At 42.2% G+C, this 23,308-nt stretch overlaps 1 protein-coding gene across 2 annotated transcripts in view; it reads left to right on the top strand.

The window, feature by feature from the left end:
• Positions 1 to 22,303, top strand: part of PDE3A (phosphodiesterase 3A) — a 303,372-nt gene extending 281,069 nt beyond the window's left edge. For both annotated transcript variants that reach the window (XM_089527641.1, XM_089527640.1), the window contains 7 exons: positions 978 to 1,089; positions 1,866 to 1,979; positions 2,854 to 3,053; positions 4,276 to 4,479; positions 6,771 to 6,926; positions 14,838 to 15,078; positions 21,582 to 22,303. In XM_089527641.1, coding sequence (XP_089383767.1) covers positions 978 to 1,089; positions 1,866 to 1,979; positions 2,854 to 3,053; positions 4,276 to 4,479; positions 6,771 to 6,926; positions 14,838 to 15,078; positions 21,582 to 21,820 — 1,266 coding nt within the window. In that variant the 3' untranslated portion in view covers positions 21,821 to 22,303. The remainder of the gene's footprint in view (positions 1 to 977; positions 1,090 to 1,865; positions 1,980 to 2,853; positions 3,054 to 4,275; positions 4,480 to 6,770; positions 6,927 to 14,837; positions 15,079 to 21,581) is intronic.
• Positions 22,304 to 23,308: the final 1,005 nt, after the last annotated feature.

The following is a 23,308-nucleotide window of genomic DNA, read 5'->3' as shown; positions in this document are numbered from 1 at the left end:
CTAGGCCAGTGGAAATGGTGGAATCAGGACAAATAAGGCCATTGGCATAATGGATGTGAAGAAAGTATTGAGCCATCTTTCAAGAAATAAGTGGCTTAGGAAGTAGTCTTCCTTCACCACTACCAGATGACCTTGCAAAAAGTGTAGTGCCATAACAATATTCCTGCTTGTGGGCTTCCCAGGAACCATTGTGGGAAAAGGATGCTAAACTAGATGGACCTTAAGTCTGATCCAGCAAAGCTCTTACTTTCTTGATTTGCCAACAATAATTAACTCAATCCAGAGAGACGCTTTAGCTCTTCCAAAACACCTTAAGACTCAAATACCATGAAAACCAAGAGGGGAAAATGCAAACCCCTTCATGGTGTGCATTAAAAATGAAGATATGAAAATATTTCTCTGAAGATGCCAGTGATAGATGCTGGCAAAACGTCACGAATAAACTCTTCTAGAACATGGCCACACAGCCCGAAAAACCCACACAAACTATGTGAAAATAGCTTTCTGACACTGCCATCCAAGGGCTGTGTAGTTATATTTACATTAATTATATTTATGTTGTCAGGGCAAGCTCTTTTTTCCTTCAGGGAAAAAAAAATAACTGGGAAACCACTGCTTGCTGGTGTAACTGCCTCCTAGTTTTTTAGTGCTCATTTCTTCACATCAGATAAGCATTGTCCATTAGCACCATCAATGGTAATGTTTTGTTATTGTGTGGCTACTGTGGTTGGTTTTGGTTATATGCAAAACAGGAAAAGCCATCTGACATTTTCATCCAGATATTATGCAACTTCTGCAAGGTTTCAGCCACCATTTTTGTGACCAAGAGATAGAAGGGGGTGCAATATGTAGTATCTTTAACCCAGACTGGGGTGGTTTGACCTGGAAGTCCCAATGAACAGCTTGGATCTCCACATTTGGGAAGTTCCTTATATTTGCTCTCTCTGTCATGGTTCCTTTTGCTTTTATTTCCCTAGGTATCCTACAGGCTTTTTGAAGACATGGGGCTGTTTGAAACCTTTAAAATTCCTGTGAGAGAGTTTATGAACTACTTCCATGCTTTGGAGTGTGGATACCGAGAGATACCTTGTAAGTATCATAGCAATTTACAATAAATAAATAAATGGGGGGGGGTTTCATTCAAAAATTTGTATTTTTGAGGGGAAATGCATACAAAAATGCATATATTACAGAAAATATGAATAATTCAGATGCATATTTTCTCCCCTTTTTGAAAATGGCTGAAATCTGAATGGGACTTATGAGTAAATACATGAGGAACAGACATGGACCAAAAACAGACTGTTCCATCCACCCTTAGCACCTTCTCTGGTTATTTTTAAATGGGCCTTGTAGACTTGTCTATTCTGGTTTTGTTTTGGCTGAATAAGGTTGCTGTCTTATCATTTTGAACTGCCATTGTTTTATCTGGGTATTAAGTTAAATGGTTACTGTTTTATGTCCTTTTCTATGTTACTAAACCACATATACACATGCACACATGCACACAATGACTGGTGTTCTGTGACTCACTTTGAAAAAGAAGCATAATTTGCAAAGCATTACTCTTTTGAACTACAGCTCCTAATGTCCCCCAGCAGCATAACCACTGGCTTGATGCGCTATCGGATTCTGGATATTGTAGTCCAAAAAGTAACTTTTCCATGTTCTGAGGAGAAATAACTTAGGACTTGATCATAGCAAATGAAAGTACATATCCTCACTGACTTATTAGCTCAATAGATGGTTTCAGTTCTTAAGAAAGACAGCAGCTGAAAATAAGAAATTAACTATCCTTTTTGTCCAATAGATTATGCTGTAACCTCCATACTCCAAACAGAAGTAACCTGCCTCTGTCTTCACAGATCACAACAGGATTCATGCCACTGATGTGCTTCATGCTGTTTGGTATCTTTCAACCCAGCCTATACCAGGCCTCCCAACTGTGATTAATGACCACGGGTCAGCAAGTGATTCAGGTATTGTTCCAGCCATCCTCAATCTGAGTGCATTCCCCAATGCATCTTGTTTTTGAAGAGAAGGCTGCATGTAGAACTATAGAAATGGTAGCAAGAGCCCACAGAGTGTCTGGATCAGTACTCCTGTCAGATTCTGTGTTGTACCTAGACTGCATTTGCCAGATATACAGGGAAGGGGTGAACAGTTGATTTAAGTGAGGTCTCTTCTAGTAGGAATTTATGTGGACAGATAATCCCAATGCTGCCCCTTCCATTATAAAACACTCATCTCTGCATTCTGAGACTGTGAATGAACCAACGCTTAGGGTGAATGTTAAGGGAGGATTTCTACCTCTCCTACAAGATCTGAAATGGTAGCACAAGATACCTGTGACACTTGGGGAAGGGACTTTCCTATTTATTCTGTGGAAAAATGAGAATGTGAATGATTATTATCTAGACATTATAAACTCTGTTATTGGAATGCCTGAAAGCAACAGTAAAGAAGCTAAAATGAAGGCAGGAAGGGGGGGGGGGGAATATAATTTTAAAAAAAGGAATGCCTGATCCTTTTAGATTTTCTAGTTCAGTAATTCTATCTGGCTTTAGTTCATAGATATACAACTTCATGGGGAATAGGGGCCCATTCCTACCCCTCCTCACTCCATGGAAAGCACATTCCACCACCACCACCACCCCACCACCCGAAAACACATTCTTTTCTTTTCCTTTTGCTCAAACAAGTTGTTCTAACAATCTCAATCAAAAATGTACAAAAATCATTCATAATCTCTCTCAGAGGGGCAACAAATCTTTTGAATGTATTCATTTGTGCATGGAATTACAGAATAAGTGAAGATTTACACCCTTAGAATTTACCTGCTTTTCTGTCTAGATTCTGATAGTGGGATCACTCACGGCCACATGGGATATGTATTGTCAAAAACGTATGCACCAGCCGATGATACTTATGGCTGCTTGGCTGGCAACATTCCTGCCCTTGAACTGATGGCTCTTTATGTAGCTGCTGCCATGCATGACTATGATCATCCAGGAAGAACCAATGCCTTCTTGGTTGCAACCAGTGCTCCTCAGGTAAGGAAGGCCAGATTAACCAGCACCTAATGCTCTTTTCAATGAGTTGCATGCCTGCAAAAATGTCTCTTTCTATTTTCTCACCTTGAGATCTTATCAATCTCAAGTTCTTTCTGTCCTGTATTCTTTGGCCAAATTCAGTGAGCTAGATCCATTATTCTAGAGTCAATGCTAGTGGGCAACCTTGGTAGTTCCAACAAGAGTGAAATTGTAGTCCAATGGGATAGATCCAATGTTTGTCCAAGCAAGAGGTGACCCACTGAAATAAAGAGGATATATTAGTCAGAAGTATCTCAGTGGGTCTGTACTTTTTATCTCTAACTTTGGATTTAACCTGATAAGTACAAATGTTCCCAAAATGTGGGAGATCATGTTGCACCTGTCTGGCATATAGGTATTGACGTAGAGGAGTACTCTTTAAAATGACGAAGTAGTATGATTGAACAATAGCAGTAATATAATTAAACACTGAGATTCAGATTTTTATGAATTGGACAAGGAAGATTGCTGGATGCTAATGAACAGAGCCTTCAGTTTTCCTTACTGTGGCGCGGTACAGACCGCAGAAAAGGGGTGGTCCACAGCTGGCCCTTTTATTGCCGGGTTGGAGGCAGGGCAGCCTCACCGGCAGCCCCTGCGGCCCCAACCCAGCGCTTTTCCAAAATGCCACTTCTCTGTGGCCTGGAAAGAGGTGTCCATGGGGCTTCATGACCACGGACACCCCGACAGGCATGGTGAAAAGGAGAAAGGGCCTCCTGGCCCCTTTTCTACTTTGCCTCGCTGGCGTGGCCATGTAGAGACCATGCCAGCAATGCATGCGCACAGAAGGAGCTCCATTTCAGAGCTCCTTCCTGTGACACTGAAAGGGCGCCCTTAAGTGCATGCGCTGGTCCATATGGAAGCAGTGCGTGCGTGACTCCATCATCGCACGCGCTGTATGGACAGCGCGCTTCCAAAATATGAACTAGGGCTGGGGAGCGTGTGGATGCTTTACAGCCCTAGTTTTGGCCTGAGGACAGTACTTCTGTGCTGTCTGTATCGGGCCCATGCTATTCAATTTGCTTCCATCCCAGATCTGAAGAAATATGCACATTTTGGTAAAAACAAAAACAGCTTCATTTCCATACCACTTCATACTGTGTATACTAAGCAAAAGCAACCTATTCATTATGTTTGTGTTTTTCTCAAACTCTTCTCTCTTTCTCTCTCTCTGTTTATTTAGGCTGTGCTATATAATGACCGCTCTGTTCTGGAGAACCATCATGCTGCTGCTGCATGGAACCTCTTCATGTCCCGGTCAGAATATAACTTCTTAGTCAACCTCGATCATGTGGAATTCAAGCACTTTCGCTTCTTAGTCATTGAGGCAATATTGGCCACTGATCTGAAGAAGCACTTTGACTTCGTTGCTAAATTCAATGCCAAGGTAAGATCAATCTCCTGTATCTTCTTTGATCCTAAACCTTGATAGCCAAGGCTTAGAAAGCAGGGGCACTGGAGCATGATGGCTTTACCACATGGCATTGCAAGGCCATGACCTGAACCCAAGCTGCACAAATTCCAAGACTAATAGCAGGATAGGAGGAATTTCTTTGGGGACAATGGGATGGAAAATAAGTATTAACCCAAATCACCTAGCAGGTGTGGTAAATGCTTATGAATGGTGGGAGTTCAAATTCAACATCTGAAAGATTGCACCTCAAGTTTAAGCCTCCCTACATGCTGTGAATTCTTCCCTAATTTGGGAAAACTGACCTTATCTGGAATGTTTGACATTTTCATTTTCTACACTGTACTGTAGAACTGTTTAAATCTTGAATTTTTTCCTTCCTGAATTTGAAATTTCAAAATTTTCACTAGCCAGATTCAGTGGCTACAACAGTTGCTTTCATGGAGAGGACCATATTTTATGTTGTTAGCATAAGGGTGTTAAGATTAGATGCAATCCCCCATCCCCTAAAAGGAAGTAGGAGCCCCAATTAAAGGAATATCATAGTTGAAAAGGCAGAGTCTTTTAAGAATTAAGCACTTAAAACCTGAGGCTTGGTGATTAAAGCTGTCAATTTCAGTTCCTCCTACATCTATATGTAATTTTGGAAACTAAAGTCAAAAATTTATATTTGACTGTTGTATTGTTTTCTTGACAGCTCTTTCCTGTTGATTGATCTATGCAATTTTTATTTAAACTGAGGTAAAAAAAAATAAACATAAGTGAAAAGCATCCTCCACAATGAGATTTTATAAATTTCAAGTTCTTTCTATCCCACAAATCAAGACATTTGCCAGTTTTGATACATCCTTATCAGAAATGAACTAAAACAACATTTATCTTTCCATACCTCTCTGAGTCTTGAAGAGAAGCATGCAAGAAATGGAAAAAAATATTTTTGCAGTAAAATAGAAAAGAACTGTGCTATAGAGCTCCAGAGCTGGATTAATTCCTCAGTACTGTGGTGGACAGATGGCAAAGGTCTGGCCCTCAGTGGATGGTATTTCCCCAGCAAACAAGTAATTGGAAGAGTTTGCTCTAGTTGAGAATATCAAGAGACAGTTGTTCATTCTTAGATGACCCATAATTGTTTATGAGTACCCACAGTATGTCACTTGAATCTCTGGGATTGAAGAAACAGACACTTTCATTCTCCATTGCACAATAGGACATTGCACAATAGTAAGCAGGAACTTGGGTCAGTGAATAGTGAATTATACAGTGTCAACATTCAGCAGAAGGCTGATATAATGCCAGTATCCTGTAACTATGATCCAATCTGCACTGTGGAAAAAAAAAATGCAATTTGTCACTGTTTTAGCTGCCATGGATCAGTGTTATGGGATTTGGGGGTTTGTAGTTTTGTGAGATATTTCACCTTCTTGTCAGAGAATTCTGGTGCCACAACAAATTACAAATCCCAGGATTCCATAGCATTGAGCCTTGGCAGTTAAAGAAGTGTCAAACTGCATTATTTCTGTAGTGCAAATTAGACCTACGTGAGTGCAAACTTACACAAAGCAAATATGATCTAGGATCTCAGTCAGAATTGTCTCAAAGTTGCTGGCCATTTTAGAGCCAAGGATATCTTCCTGCCTACAAGACTAAGCGGCTGTATAGACAGGCAGTAAGTGCCCGCATTAGGGTGGTGTGAGGGCATGCCCCGATGCCAGCATCATGTTGCCTGCCAGACTGCACAGCAGGCGGCATTGCGGTGCTCCTTTAGCATGGCATTCACACACTGCACATCAAAAGGAGCTCCAAAAAATGTTGCCGCAGTGGCAGTGGCACCCTTTTTCCAGGCTGAAAAGAAGCGGCATTTTACCACTTTTTTTGGCCTGGAAAAATGCCAGATCAGGGCCGTGGCGTGTAGTTGCTGCAATCCTAATCTGGTGCTCAAAGGGGCAGCGGCAAGCAGCAACTTTGAGGCAGTCTGTTTCGCCCCTAAGAGTGATAGGTTCAAGATTTCATAGAGTTTTGGAGCCAGAGCCTTAGTAAGAGACATTGGTGAGAGCTTTCACAAAGACAAGTTAAGCTTCAAATGCGTATGTAAGAGAACTATCATATATGGAATGATAATATAAAGGATACATAAATAACAATTCCTATAGGACAAGGTTTTTTTTCCCCTGCTATCACATCTGTCTTTTAAAATATGTATTTTGTTTGATGCATTACTCTTTGATGCAAACATCAGACTGTTTACTCAACTAATATCTATCTGCCAGGTTAATGATGATGTTGGCATCGACTGGACGAATGAAAATGACCGCTTGCTGGTTTGTCAAATGTGCATCAAACTGGCTGACATCAATGGGCCAGCAAAGCATAAAGACTTGCATCTAAAGTGGACAGAGGGCATTGTTAATGAATTCTATGAACAGGTAATAGCCATCATGACTGAGAAGAGCAACAGAAAATAACATATGTTAAGTGTTTTGTTAAATAACTCAGATGTTTTAATTCTGCATTCCTCTACTCTCAGATGTTTTGAGAATGGAAATGGCTATGTGTCATAACAAAAACAAATTAATTCAGGAAACCAGATTAACATGAGCAGACAAAATCAGTGTCATGTTTGTAAAGCTATATTGCTGTTACATACTGAACTGTTTTGTTGAAGGTCTCTGTTTTTTAATATCATTTTTTCAGTCTTATCTACCTCTTCACTCGCCATCAGTGGCAGTCATGGCTAGGAGCGTGTTTCATCCATGTGGACTGCAACATCAGTGGCTCCCTTCTCCTAAACATGTTTATTCACATCCCAGTTTCATCTGAGGGGGGAGGCAGTTGCTTTACAGGAAAAATTGTACCCCTAGGAAATTTCTGGAGGCATGAATTTCCCATCCAACCCAAAATGGAGGCGGACAGGGGGCTGGAAAAATACACTCTTAGGGGTTGTATTCATTCTATGGGCCATGTGATTCATACCTCTGGATTTCTGTAACTCTACATGGGAGCTACCCTGGAAAAATTATAGGAACCTGTTGAGATGGTTCAGAATATGCCAATATATACTTAATTGCCTGCTAGCTGTATGGGACATCATTAATATTTATTTATATTAGATATAATATCTAATAAAATACAATATCTAGCTATATTATATTTTACAAGCTCTAAACAAAAAATCAGAGTGTGAATGTTGAAGCCAGGCTGATGAAATTGCCTCTTCCAGTACACACCAGAGTTGGAAATGCTCTCAAGGAAGGGGCTGCCTGTACCCCTTCCTTGAATTGGTTCTGGAGGGCTAAGAAATCCTGCAAATCCAGTTTTGGAATGATACACATCTAAAGGATAGGGGAAGAGTTACATTATCCAAGTAGGTGTCTGATAACAAGTAATTAGATGGAGGTTATGTAACAGATTCCACTTCCAGCTTACCTTTTTTTACCCTGGCACTTTTACTTATTATTATTATTATTAACCTTTATTTATGAAGCGCTGTAAATTTACACAGCGCTGTACATGCAATATTTTTAGCTAGACGGATCCCTGCCCTCGGGCTTACAATCTAAAAAGACATGACACAGAAGGAGAAGGGAGTGGTGGAGGGAAAGGGTAAGAGGTCCAGCAGTTCCTCTCTACCTCCGAGGCCTGGACCAAGGCAGATGGACTGGAGGGAGGGCTTGGTTTCATAATGGATGGTTAATCTTCCAGGGAAAATACATACTCTCAAGTAGGATAATGCATATACAGTACATAGCAATACAGGAAATGGTTTGATAAACAGGCACCAAAAGAACATCAAATAGTAAGCAACAATTATGCAATGCTTGGGAAGGCTTCTCTGAACAGGATGGTTTTCAACTCCGTTTTGAAGCTGGTTAAAGAAGTGATGGCTCTTGCTTGTGGGGGAAGAAGGTTCCAGGAGTGAGGGGCAGCAAGTGAAAAGGGGCGAATCCGGGATGGGGCAGAGGAAATCCTGGGCTGGGACAGCAGACCTTGACTACCAGAATGGAGGGCCCTGGTGGGAAGGTGAGGAGAAAGAAGGTCTGATAAGTAAGGAGGGGCCAGTCCATGGAGGGCTTTAAATGTCGACAGCAGGAGCTTATACTGAATGCGGAAAGGGAGGGGGAGCCAGTGAAGGGATGCCAACACAGGAGAGATGTGGTCAGAGCGGTGGGTGGAAGTGATAATGCGTGCAGCTGAATGCTGGACAGAGATTAAAGGACGGAGGTGAGAAAGAGGAAGCCCAGCCAGGAGGACGTTACAGTAATCAAGTCGTGAGATCACTAGGGCATAGACCAGGATCTTGGCAGTAGAGGAGGAGAGATATGGTCGGATTTTGGCAATATTGTACAAAAAGAATCTACAAGCCTTGGCCGTGGTCTGGATCTGAGGGATACACGACAAAGAAGAGTCAAAGATAAAACCAAGACTGCAGGCTTGCAGGACGGGTTGAATAGAAATGTTGTCCACAGAGACAGAAAAGGAGTGTTGAAGGGTGGGCTTAGGAGGAAAGACAAGAAGCTCAGTCTTGGACATGTTGAGCTTCAAACGCCGATAGCGCATCCACTGCGAGACAGCTGTGAGGCAAGACGAAACTTGCTGTTCAAGCCTTGGAGAAAGGTCAGGGGTGGAAAGATACAGCTGGGTGTCATCGGCATACAGATGGTAGGAAAAGCCAAGAGCGCTAATGAGTTTTCCTAAGGACAGTGTGTAGAGAGAAAACAGAGGGGAGACCCAGAACAGGGGAACTCCAACAGATAAGGGAACAGGAGAAGAAGTCTGACCCCCTGCAACTACTGCAAAAGATCTGCCAGACAAGTAAGATCTAAACCAGTCAAGAACAGAATCTGAGAACCCAAGGTCAGAAAGAATATCAACTAGAAGACAGTGATCAACAGTGTCAAAGGCACCAGACAAATCAAGAAGGATGAGAACAGAGTAAAGGCCATTAGCCTTGGCCTGTAAAAGGTCATTCGAAATCTTAGTGAGAGCTGTCTCAGTAGAATGCCTTGGGCGGAAACCAGACTGAAAGGGATCGAGGATGGAGTTGGCTTCAAGAAACTCAAGACAGCGAGAATAAACAACCCATTCCAAAACCTTAGAAAGAAAAGGAAGAAGAGAAATCGGACAATAGCTAGACAAAGAGGAGGGGTCGAGAGAAGTTTTTTTCAGAACTGGGGAAATGAGAGCATGTTTGAAGTCCGACGGGAAGGAGCCTGTAGAGAGAGAGAGATTGAAGATATGGAGAAGCGAGGGCAGAAAGGAGGGAGCTATAGAGATTAGAAGACGAGTAGGAATTGGATCAAGAGAACAGGTTGCAGGTTTGGAAGAGTTCAGAAGTGTAGAGAGTTCATCCAAAGAGGCAGGAGGAAACACAGAAAATTTGTTAGGTGAGGGCGATAAAAGATTAAGAGCAGAAGAAGAATCGGGGGGGACTATCTCAGAGCGAATAGTGGAAATCTTAGAGATGAAATAATTAGCAAAGTCATTAGGAGAGAATGATGAAGAGACAGGAGGAGAGGGAGGTTTAAGCAAAGTGTTGAAGGTGGAGAACAAACGCTGCGGGCTCCTCTCATTGGCGGAGATCAATGATTTGTAATAATTCTGTTTTGCTATAGGCAGGGCGCGTGAGAAGGAAGAAAGAACAAATTTGAAATGGATAAAATCAGCCCACTCTTTGGACTTTCTCCAAAGACGTTCGGCCGCTCTAGAGCAGGACCGGAGAAACTTAATGTTGGGGGTAAGCCAGGGCTGAGGCCTAGTCTTAGAGGAAGAAGTGCGTACAGAGACAGGGGCAAAATGGTCAAGAGTCGAGGACAGAGTGGAGTTAAATAAAGACATAGCTGAATCCCCAAGATTTAGGGAAGAGAGAGATGAATCCAGGGTCAGACCAAGATGGTTAGAGTCAACAGACTGAAGATCACGAAAATGGCGTTGAATAGTATGGTGAGGAGGAGGAGTATAAGTAAGAGCAAAGGAGATTAAATGATGATCAGATAGTGGAAAGTCAAGTGCCAGGTAGTCAGAAATGGCGCAGTTTGCAGCAAGAACTAGGTCAAGACAGTGACCAAGAGAATGAGTTGAAGAGTTGGAATGTGGTTGGAGGCCAAAAGAAGCTAGCAGACAGTTAAAGCGAGATGTTGTAGGGTTATTGGAATCATCAACGTGGATATTGAAGTCACCTAGGATCAGAGTGGGGACTGAATCTGAAAGAAAGAATGTCAGCCATGATTCAAAGTCTGAGAGAAACTGGGTGGCAGAGCCAGGAGGGCGATAAATAACTGCGACCCGGAGCTGTAGAGGAGAAAAGAGTCTAATAGGATGAAACTCAAAAGAAGAGAAATGATAGCTGGGGGGAAAAGATAGAACTTGAAACTGGCAGGAGTTAGATAGCAAGATACCAACCCCTCCTCCTCGACCCTCAGGGCGGCTTGTGTGGGTGAAGGAGAGACCACCAAAAGAAAGGGCAGCGGAGGTTGTAGTATCATGGGCTGGGAGCCAGGTTTCGGTGAGAGCGAGGAGGTTAAAGGATTTAGAGAGAAAAAGGTCGTGGATTGGTGCTGCTTTAGGGGCAGCAGACCGGCAGTTCCAGAGGGAACAGAGGAAGGGAAGCAGGGAGACAGGGAGAGGCCAAATGGGGATCAGGTTAGGAGAAATGTGGCGAGCCATGGGAAGGATGGGGTTCACAGAGAAAAGAAAGAGGCGTAGCTTACTTTATCCCTGCTCATCAACCCACTTTGGGTTATCTTAAGGGAAATAAGGTACAGTTGGCCCTCCTTATCCACAGATTCAAGCATCCATGGACTGAAAATATTTTAAAAAATTACAATTCCAGATAGTAAACCTTGATTTTCCATTTTATATAATGGACATAATTTTGCTATGCCATTACAGTGTACCCTTGTTATCCGCTGGGGCTTGGTTCCAAGAACAACCGTGAATAACAAAATCCATGTATGCTCAAGTCCCATTAAATACAATGACATAGCAAAATGGTGTCCCATATATAAAATGGGGAAGTCAAAGTTTGATACTTGATATTTATACTTTTTTTTTGGAATATTTTCAAGCCGTGGATGCTAGAATCCGTGGATAAAAAATCCATAGATAAGGAGGGCCAACTGTATATTTAATGGGACATGAGCATCCACAGGTTTGTTATCCATGGGAGGTCCTGGAACCAAACCCCAGCAGTTAAGAACCCACTGTAATTCCAAAAAGGGACACACTCGAATAGTTTCAAGTCCCTAGGATTGAGGAACTGGTACCAAATATGCTCAGCTAGTGGTTAAACACTAAACAGTAAATGTTTTATTTCCTATACCATGCTTCAAATACTCACTATATTCAAAATACAACAAAGTCCAAAAGATAAAAGGCAAGGAGGTTAAAAAACCATACAAGAGAAGAAAATGTCAGGCTGTCTTGAGGAAGAGTTGATAAAAACAGGCCACGTGGGGACTGAGGACCAAGGCAATATAATCCAAGTAATAAAATATCACACTCCATTGACAACAACAAAGTAAACTCCCTTTGAGATCCAGGCCACCTCTGTCCTATGTGAGACTGCCAGCCATTTGTAAGTAAAATACAGTGAATCTCTCAAGAAGCTTTTGCACTGACATATCTGGAGATATGTTCTGGTGTTATGACAGATAAAACTTGGCTTTAACTTCGGTGAGGATTAAAAATTGATAGAGGAAGTCCCAGTCCATTAGCTTCTACCCTTGCCCTTTCCCCAGTACTTAAGAATAGATGAGGCCTTTCTGTGCATCAATCCTGCATAGCCAACAAGGCTGCCCCTGTATATAGTCACTACAGTCATTTTATTCTGTTGCAGTTGTATCCTTTGTAACATTTCCCTGGACTGGACAGAACTGCTCACCTATCCCCTTTCTCCTAACTATCTTGAATTCACACTAACTGTTTAATGCCTAACTGGTTTCACGCTCATTTCTTTTCCCTCAAGTTCCCCTACAAGGCATTCTTAGGGCTATGATAAACGGAACGATGGAGCAGATGAATATGAGATCTATTTGTCACAGCCCAGTAAAGCCATGAAAAATAAATGAAGAAATAATGAAATAAAATTTAAGAATAACTGTAGGAAATTATAGGAAATATCATGACAATTAATCCACTAGAGCTTTTCTAGACCTTCAGGCATGGTTCAAATTGATTAATTTGATTTAACAGTTTGGGTGCATGGGTATACATCATTATGTTTCTAATGCATTCTGTCCCTTTAGCATGGGTACAGATTGCTACAGTAATCTGCTCCATTCCTGGTTTGCTGCTAGAGTGACTAGCTGTTCTTTTAAAAGCATGGTAATTATATGTATAATCAATACAATTTGTGGATGAAAAATCAATATGTTTCCACAACACTTGCTGTTTTGTTCTTCAGATGACATTTATTATTTCATCACTAGTTACACAGTTACATGTATTTTCAATAGAAAGCTCCAACAGCTACCAAAAACAAAGAGTTGCATCTCCAAATTCCCAATCGTGACAAATTTAAAACAAATTGTTAACACCCTCCTCCCTGCCAAGAACATCTATAGAGACAACAACATACCAGTTTTCTTTCCCCATGGGAATTGGTGCTGCCAGGTATTTTGTATCCAAATTGCTTATTTGCCAAAGTTATAAGATCCCTGATTATGTATACTCAGAAATCTATAAAGAGAGCTCCACAGATGACAAAAGTACATGAGGAATAGTAAACTTTCAGGGCTATGGGGGTTTGGAATTAAAAGCAATTTGAAGCTGTAGGGGTTGCTTAATAGGAGGTAAAGATGAGAGAAAGAGGCTTACAAGTGGGGCCAGTATAATACTGTCTCTAAACCACACTCACACCAGAGAAAGAACGGGCAATTTTGAGGAACTGCAACAGGAGAAATACTCCCCAGAAGATAGATTTCAGATATTAAGAAGAGACCTTTCCTTAGTCTTATTGGACAACCTATCCAAGATTCTCTGTGACAGAGCAAGGATTTTGAGAAAGAGAATAAGCTAATGAGATTCTCTGGCCAAAATCCCAAATCCTGAGGGTTCAAGTAGACCTCTTAGCCCAAAGTACTAGCTTTCAATTTGGATTCCACTTTAAAGCATCTTACACAGGGGGGAAATGAACATGACATCAGCAAGCTCTCTCAGACAAAGGAACTTCTTCAGATAAAGAGTGTCCACCTAGATTTCCTGGGTTGCATTACCCATTACTTGATATATCCAAGGATGGTTAATGGCTCAGACAAGTACAAACTTAAGAAAGGCATTAAATGGATCACCCTTGCTCCAAAGGTGACATTTTCTATCAGTGACATTCTCTGACTGTAACACATTGTTTATCAACTGCAAGGCAAGCTGAGGGAGATAGAACCTTGTCTGGGGTGGTATTCAGTATTCAATTGCTTAATAAGGAACCCTTTCTCTCCTAGGCCAGAGTGTCAAAATTGGTTCAATTTTGAGCCTATCCATGTACATCTCAGCAGGGGTGTTGCATAGATATAGCAATTGGCCTACATTCATTGACCCTTTCTAAACAGGGATTAAAAATTTGCTAATTTCAAAGATTGATCTGATCTCTTCCTTCTTAATCCTAATTTCTCTGCAATCGTTGGGGATTTTTTTTCTGCACAAAATTTGTATCTGCTTATTTTGTATAGAAAACAGCATTTTCAGGGCAAGAGGTAGTAATTTCTGCATAGGAAATAATGACATATTTTAATAAAATATTAATTTCTGTGCAGAAAGTGCCGGTTCCTTTGCAGAACATGCTGTTTTCTGTACAGAAAGCCATGTGCAAGTTCTGCACCGAATAAGCCCCCAACGACAGCTCTTTCTGTGCAAGAAACAACATTTTCTGCACAGAAACATAATAAAACATGATAAATACTTTCTCTTGAACAGAAATTGCTGTTTTTTGCACAAAAGACCATTTGTGAATTTTGCACAAAATAAACCCCAAACTCTGAAGATTCTTTCAGTCCAAGAGTCTTCTCATCAGGTCTTTCCAGCACTCAAGAAGCATGCTTTTCAAACACTTTTTAAAAAAATGCTTTTCAAATATTTGTTCCATCCCCTTTGGGCAGGATAGCCAAAGTGCAAGCCTCCAGATGATGCTGTGTGCAGTTGTTTGCATTCCTCACCATTGGCTATTCAGGGCTAAGGCAGATGGAAGTTGCTGTCCATCAACATCTGGAAGGCCCCAAGTTACTTTGTTATTTAACATTTTATTTAACACAAATGTTAAAATGCAAGTACTTGAATTTGAGTCTGGAAATGGACTGGAAGCCAGCATAAATGAGATTATAGTATGGTTTCTCCTCCTTTCTAAGGGTGATGAAGAAGCCAGTTTAGGCCTCCCAATCAGCCCATTCATGGATCGCTCTGCTCCTCAGTTGGCAAACCTTCAGGAATCCTTCATCACTCACATTGTCGGACCACTGTGTAATTCCTACGATTCAGCAGGGCTAATGCCAGGGAAATGGATAGAAGACAATGATGACTTGGGGGATACAGATGAACCAGATGAGGAAGATTCAGCAGATATGGACACCTGTGACAATCCAGAATCAAGTATGTTTTCTGTTCGCGCGCGTGTAAGCACATTCTAAAATAATAGCATGGATTCCAGGATTGCTTTATCTGTTTTCCCAAAGGCAAGGTTTAACCCTTTCACAACACTCCCACCCCTCACTGCACTGGTTTCCCTAATCATAATTCCTCCCATCCACCCCCCCTCAAGTTGCTGGTTTCTCTGAAGAGGAAAGTCACGTAGGTACAAAGAGCTCTGGGTGGAAATTTTAATCAGAAAATTGGTAGAATTGAGAAGATTGAAAAGGTGTCTTTTTCCTGCCGTCATGATTCCTTTGCAATATGAGCCTGACTGTTACTGCAAAGACCTCCCACCCTCTGACCTGTACCAGTGATGTCTAGTGCCAGATAGGCAATAAATCTACTTTAAATGAACTATGTAAGTTGATTAAGCTATTTGAAGGATAGGGTTCAGCAGCATGGTTTTCTCCTCTAAAGTTCAGAGTGCAACCCAGAGTGAATTCAGTACCCAGGAAGCCATCAATTTTCAGTAAAGGAACACGCCAGTTTCCCCAGTACTTAGATTTCATTAATTTGCCTCTTACAATCATCTTGGGTGGTGGGAGGGGATATAGTCCAAAAAGGGTAATTTTTCTAAAGCATACTCCATGGGGATGGACAAAACCATCATCCCATTTATTTCTACTTTATTTTATTTTTATATTGTTTTCTTCTTACTCTGTTTTTCCCCTTCTTGAAAAGTAGCCCTGTGTGAAATAAATATGTTCCTCTCACAAGCCTTCGGCAGGACTAACATTGTTTTTTGGAGCCATTTTGAGTGGCCTTATGGCTTCAGCAGCAAAGCTTGAATACAACTCTCTTTTGCAGAGCTGGGAAGAGTTGTGGGAGCTGTAGTGCCAAAACATTCACTTTTCCAGGCTCTTCTCTTTTGAGGTAGCTTATGGTACCTCCTTCTTAAACTTTAAAAAAATGTAGCTATAAAACATGCTCTCGCCTCTTGCAGGCTCAGTCAGGCATTCCCATTAGATAATCTCTCAATGGGACTTAAAACGTCTGTTAATTCTACTTCTGGTATGCCTTGGAGAGCAGAAAGGACAAATGTCCTCATTTCTGATGGGATCTAGGTATATGATTTAACCTGCATCAGATAGCTAGAATTATCAAGTGGATAACCTGGAAAGTTTGGCAGAACCAGTGAGCCCTTGCCATGATAGCCAATTAAAAAGATGTTCCTTGGGGGAACTTAGGGCTGGTCTCAGACTTTTGACAAATGCTTCTCCAACCACAACTTTAAACTGAAGGCCCATTTTGGGCTTACAGCAGGTGGGTGACATTTTTAGAGGTAAAAACCTTTGGTTCTCCACATTATTTTACTACAGTTTCCATTACTCCTGATCATTGACCATGCTGGCTGAGGATTATGGGAGTTCAAACTAAACAACTTCATGATGCACATAGGTCTACACACACACACCTCTGCCAGGGAATTTTGATCTACAATGTATTGTATTTTATTGTTGTTAGCCGCCTCGATTGACCTCAAGGGGCGGGATATAAATATTATTATTATTATTATTATTATTATTATTATTATTATTATTATTATTTTACACCACACAAACATGAGAATGGCAGCCTACATGTATTCCTGAATGTTGGCATTGTTTTGGTCCTTTTCCTACAGTTCAGCTGCAGTTCTGAGCAGGTGAGCTGTATTGGGAAGTTATCAGAAATGGAGAACTTTCTCTCACACACACCACACTGCCCTCCTGTTTGGTGATTGCTGCTTTTCCAAGATTTACAGTGAGAAAGGGCACCCTTGTCACCATATAGCACAGACCTGTGTTGAATTCAGTGGTGGCTGATGGCTTCCAAGTCAGTGGGTTGGCAAATCCTTTGCAGGTTGTCATCTGGGAGATGAAAGGATATTTTCAAGGTGCTGAAACTATTTCAGGGACTAGGGTTTAACCCCTTGGATATCTTCTGATACCAGGCTGAAAAAGTTCCCATACTCTTGCTGTAAACTGTTAGCGGTTCTGTTTCACATTGTTTCCCGGCACACCCTTTATTGATTTCTACTTACTGTTAGGCGAGCTCACTTATTAGCCAGAGTGAAGAAACCATCTCAGGCAAAATATTTTGCCCAGCAATTAACAGACGGTTAATCCTAATTATCCAAGCCACCATTGTCATGAGGCTGTGTGTGTGGCAACCATCTTAGATGACAGATACTGGTTGGAGTTTCAACGTCCAGATGACAACTGGAAGTGGATTTGCCAACCCACTGGCATGGTGTGGAGCAGATGGTAAAAAGCCAGACTGGACCTTCTCGGACAGCCGGATCCTCCCTGCCCTAGATAATGTCACATTGCCAGTGTTGAAGCAAGATTTAGCTGCCTAACACAGTTAGCTTCTCTCAAGAGAGGGCAATTTTTTGTCCTTCATCTTCCACAGAAGTCTATCCTTTGCCTACCCTAATAAATACTTAGAAAGCCAGCATGGTGTAGTGGTTTGAGCACTGCACTATGCCTCTGTGATCTTAAAGCAATTGCTCCAGAGTTTCAGGAATCAGGTTACAGGTTGCAGTGTTTAACCTGATTAGGTCTGTAGTGGTTTCTAGCAGAATTTCAAATCATGATAAATGCTCTATTGACCTCTGTGGAGAACTGCAAGATTTGGGAGGGGGGTATCTCCCAGGAGACCAGGGAGAAAATGTTCTGACATGGAGCACTACTATGGAATAGAGGTTTCTTCTGATTAAACCTGAAGGTTTCCTACAGGGAACTGAAAGCTTTCTAATGAAGGATTGAAGTGGATTTGGGCTGTGCCACAGTGAAAAGCTCTTTGTTTGCAGTTGAAAAGATTGAAGGACTCAACAATTTGGCTCCCGGCACACACTTACTTTAGGCCACCTGGAAACACTAATCTATGCACACATTTCTTTGGGACAAAACATTCCTGTACGTCATTTTCCCCTTCTCCCCATACCCACCCCTTCATTAAAACTCCTGAAGAGGTTTATCATTCATGTTTGTAGCAGCTGCTAAGGATGGATCATGAGAGAATGGTGGGGCAGGGGGCAGAATTTTGCTCTTTAAGTGTTAACAATCTTAACTGAGAACTTCAGCTAAGCATATCTGAAGCTCAGTTCCTGCATTGCATCTGTGGTGTGAGAGCCACTCCTGCATGGTCTGATCCCAAGATGGTAATCCTAGAAAAGGTGTGGGATTATTTTTAGTGCATAAAGCTATTAATCTTCTCAAAAGGTAGATTAATCAATTGATCCTTTAGTTGATTGATTTGCAGCAAACAATTTTAATTGTTGAAATGCTGCGAATTAAGGGCAAACCATAAGAGGAAACAGGAAAGTATTAGAGAGGGTTTTTCCTTCTAACATGCATGATTAAACTGAGATACTCAAGACTTCCTGTAATATATCAAAATATTGTCTGTATCTCTGTCTGGACAATTGTTGTGTGCCTTCAAGTAATTTCCGACTTGTGGCAACTCTAAGGAGAACCTATTTCTGGGGCTGAGAGTGTGACTTGCCAACTTCAGTTAAAACATAAAACAGTTTAAAAGAACAAACAAGACACATACGTATTTAACAATCTACATTTAAAATTCATTGTTTAAAATTTACAGTTTTCAAAAGCACCTGGATAGGCCTGCCAGAAAAGATTCGTTTTCAGTGCTGTTCTAAATTTAGACAGTGTATACAGCTGTCTAATCTGTTCCAGCAAGTAGTTCCACAGTCTAAGGAAGGCGGGATACAAACGGGCAGGGGAAGACGTCTTGGAGGTGTATTCTGCTGAATACGGAGCCTCCAGACTGCCCGCCCCGGGGGCGTGGCTCAGGAGATGGGGCTTCCACATGGGGGTCAGTGAAGATGCCTCACCTGGGGCCATTTCTGACCCGCAGTTTCCAAACCGCCGCCTCGGAGGACGCTGCAAAGAGAGAGGCAGCTTCCTCACGGGCGGCCAAAAACGGGGCTTTTTTTTTCCTTTGCCGGCTGGCGGATGCGCAGCTGCACAGCTGCAGCGCTAAACAGCGGCGGCAGAAAGCCTATGGGCACATTTAAAGTGCCCAAGCCCCTTTAAAACTTTTTTCCCCGCTCTGCCCAAGAACAATGGTGGTCTCCTGCCAGCTGGTGATCAGCTGGTGTTGGCATCCTTGTCCTCTTGCACTTTGCCAGTGTCACCAGCATCATGGATGCCTCCTCTCCTTTGGTCCCCGCGCTCCTGCTGAATCTGCAATGCACAGCTACAGCTGTCTCCGCTGCCACCGCTGTCCCCCTGCCATCCCCCATCACCTCCCTTGTATATATGTAAATATTTACAGTTTTAGCGTTTTTTATTGTTAGGTGAAAATGGCACAGGAATGTGTGTAGGGGTTCACTTTAAAGTCCAAACTTTCCAAGCAGCGCATACGTACATGTTGCTCTAGGGTTAGGGTTAGGGTTAGGGTTAGGGTTAGGGTTAGGGTTAGGGTTAGGGTTACGAGTCTTAAAATGCGCTGCAGCTGTGCTGCAGCTTCCACACCTGCATGGCAGCTGACGCTGCAATTAAAGCCTGACTGCAAACTGTGCATGTTCCAGGACCCCGACTCATTATGCGACGCAGCAGACACGGAGCTTTTAAATGGGCAACTTAAATTAGCGGCGTAGCAATTCTGGCGTACCGGTGCAGCAGCTTACAGACGGAGCTGCGCAGCTGCGCATCAAACGGAAAAGAAGCGGAGAAAAGCAGCACCTTTTTAATGCCGCTTCTTCCCGCTTGGGGCATGCGGGGGGCGTGTTCATGGCAGCATTCAGGTAAGGCCCGTCTGAAGGCTCTACCTTCATGACGTCATGAATACACCCCTTTTTGCCCGTCTGTATCCCGCCGAAGTCTGCAGAAAAAGTCATCTAGCTGAAAGCTGCAAACCTAGTCCTGGCTGTCTGGAGTAATTGTTCACCAGAGGACCTGAATGTACTGGGTGTGAGGAGGTGATCCTGTAGGCAACCTGGACCCAAACCATGTGGGACATTAAAGATACACAACCCCTTAGTAGGCAAGAAAAGGAGAACAGCATCCAAGTAGGGAAGGACCCAGTGGCAGTGATGCAACACTTCCCACCCCAGGAGAAGGCAAAGGTGAAAATGCCTCCACTGCACTGCTGGATCTGCAGTATAGCACTATTTTCTTCTTGAATGCTTAGCTGTGAGTCTTCAGAACCAGCTATATACAACAGTGCTGGAAAGAGAGCATGCTAGTTTCCCTATACCAGTGTGGTATAGTGGTTTGAGTGTTGGACTATGACTATCGAAAATAGGGTTCAAATCCCTGCTTGGCCATGAAATCCTCTGGGCAACCTTGAACAAGTCATACTTTCTCAGCTTCAGAGGATGGCAATGGCAAACCCCCTCTAAAGAAACTTGCCAGGAAAACCCCATGATAAGTTCGCCTTAGAGTCACAGTAGGTTGGAAATGACTTGGAAACACACAACTACAATAACAAAGTAGCAGTATAAGGCATCTCTTTCCTTTTTACTTCTCCCTCAACAGCAACTCTAACTGTGATTTGCCAGCAAATGTAAGTAAAAAATGACAAAGTGTGTGTGCGTGCACGCACGCATGCCTTCAAGTCACCTGTCAATTTATGATGACCCCATGAATTTCACAGGGTTTTCTTATGCAAGGAATACTTAGAGGTGGTTTTGCAAGTTCCATGCTTTGAAATGTAGTCAACAGCACCTGGTATTTATTGACAGTCTCCCATCCAAATACTAACTAGGGCTGACCCTGATTAGCTTTCAAGAAATGTGTCCAGCATCTGGTGCCTTTAGGCCCCATACAGACTGCCAAAATAAAGCTGCTTTGGGTCACTTTAGAGATATGCTGTTTAAATGATGCATGCATCCTAAGAGTCTGGAAGCTGCACCAAAGATGTGCTCCAATTTTTAGGACTGGATTGTGGCTTTGGCGCTGCTTCTGGACTCTTAGGACACATGCATCATTTAAACAGCATACCTCCAAAGTGACCCGAAGCAGCTTTATTTTGGCCTGTCTGTATGGGGCCTTTAAGGTATTTAGACCAGCATGTCAAAATAGTGCCCCCAAATTGTAGTGGCAACTGGCTTTTGTTTTAGTTGGTGTGTGGGCTCTTAATAAGGGGATATAAAAGGGTGTGTATAAGCCACACTTCACTCACCCCTGCTCTGGCATTAAGCACCACCGTGTTTGATGGGGTCTTGTATTGTTGTGAGCCATTTCCAGCGTATATCAGTCCTAACTCAAACCTATCATGGTGTTTTCCTGGCAAGGGTTCTTCATTCAGTTGCTGTTTCTTTCCTCTGAAGCTGAGAGATTGGGACAATGGGTTTCGATGGCCAAGCACGGTTTTGAACGCTAGTCTCCCAGAGTCCTAATCCAACACTCAAACTCCTATACACACACTGGCTAGCTTTGATGGGGCCTACACCCTTATAAGTATACTTCAGACTGCAGCCTTCTTGCAATGATTATGACTGTGGTGTTTTACAGGAAAGAAGAGGAGGAAAATCTACTGCCAAATAACTCAGCACCTGCTTGAGAACCATCAGATGTGGAAGAAAGTCATTGAGGAGGAAGAGAGGAGAGTTGGGACAGAAAAGCAAGCTCTGGAGCAACCAGCCACATTACACCAGTCCTCTGAACAAATTGAGGCCATTAAAGAGGAGGAAGAGGAAAAAGGGAAGCCTAAGGAGGAAGAGAACAGCAGAATCCTAGAAACGAGCCAATGACAATGATAGAATTCTGAGCAGTATTTGAAGACAAGAAGGACTTGCATACCAGTTCCTTTTACAAGCCAGCACAACATTTAGACACAACACTGTAGAAATAAGGGGGGACGCACCTACATGGTTTAGGTTGTTTCTCTTTCCTTTTATTTTTTAAAGAGTGAGGTACATTGTTTAAACTCCTCTTCTCAAAAGAAGCTTTCACACTGCAACACCGACTTTTACAGACTTTCGTATGGGGTGGGGAATTATAAATATATATAATTATATATATATATTATATATATATATAAAATATTAGCCTAAGTTTATCAGCTGCATATTTCTTTGTTTTTTTAATGCTATATTACAGTAACTGTGACATTAAAAGAAGAGGGAGAACTCTCTAAATGAGAAATGTGTTCACAGTGAAGTGACCAGGACTCCCTTGCTCTTTATGATGTGGTGTCATTGATAGTATCATTAAAATACCTACATCATCTACCATCATAGAAGTACATGCAGGATAGTGTGCACATGCATAGCAGAAGCATGGTGACATCATTGAAGAATGGTGTTGATGTTGCAGTGGAGAGTGGTTATGACACTAGAGTGTGGTGCCTCAGCACATGTGAATATGGTCCAACCCCTGAATATCATAAAAGTGGCCTGTACACCGACAGTCTTTTATATCCCTCCCACAGCAAAATAAATATGATCTAAGCCATGGATGGCAACTGTAGGATGCTAAAGGGCCATATTAACCCTCTAGGAGAAATGTGTCCCCTCATGTTTTGTATGGGCTATGGGGGCATTTTTGTCATGTTTTTAGGCTTCCCTGAGGGCCAAAAAATTACTCTGAATGAAGTTGCAGCCCATAAGCTTCACTGCCCATCCCTGATCTAAGTATTTTCTTTCTCAAGCCCGTGTAGAAGCATTCCCAGTTTTTCCTCCACACAACTCACTAGATTTGAGATAGATGCAAACCAGAGAAGGTCCTAGTGCTAAGATATTGAGCAGTCTGTGCTATATATAGTTGATTGGGAACTCTTTCCTAACATTTCTGAAAAGGCATGTCCATCAAGAAGTTGCTTGAGTTTATTGACAGTGACAGGCCATGATCTGATCTCCACCAGCCCTTCTCTTCCTTTTTCGTTTCCATATTGTGAAGAAATACCATCACTGGTCACCTAGGAAAATAGGAAGGTGCCTTATACTGAGTCTGACTATTGGCACATCTTGCCCAGAATTTTCACCTGTGATCAGCAGCCCCAGAGTTTCAGGCAGAATTCTTTCCTAGCCCAACTTAGACATAGATCCTTGAAAACTAACTTGCCCCAACCATGGTTAACTTCTGAAATCAAATGTGATTGGATGTGTTCAAGATGGTGCAGTGTTGCTTTGCAGAAGAAAAGATTCAGGTAGCTAGTGGCAGTGGGCTGCAGTGTTCAGAGGAATTTGCAGTTTGCTGGAATTACAAGCAATAAGAGAGACACTTAGGGATGAAATAGA

The sequence above is a fragment of the Sceloporus occidentalis genome, unplaced genomic scaffold (genome assembly GCF_023333645.1).
Source record: "Sceloporus occidentalis isolate IW3139 unplaced genomic scaffold, rSceOcc1.0.p SCAF_5, whole genome shotgun sequence".
NCBI classification, from domain to species: domain Eukaryota; kingdom Metazoa; phylum Chordata; class Lepidosauria; order Squamata; family Phrynosomatidae; genus Sceloporus; species Sceloporus occidentalis.
The sequence above is the reverse complement of the archived record's forward strand: the minus strand, read 5'-3'. Positions and strand labels throughout refer to the sequence as shown.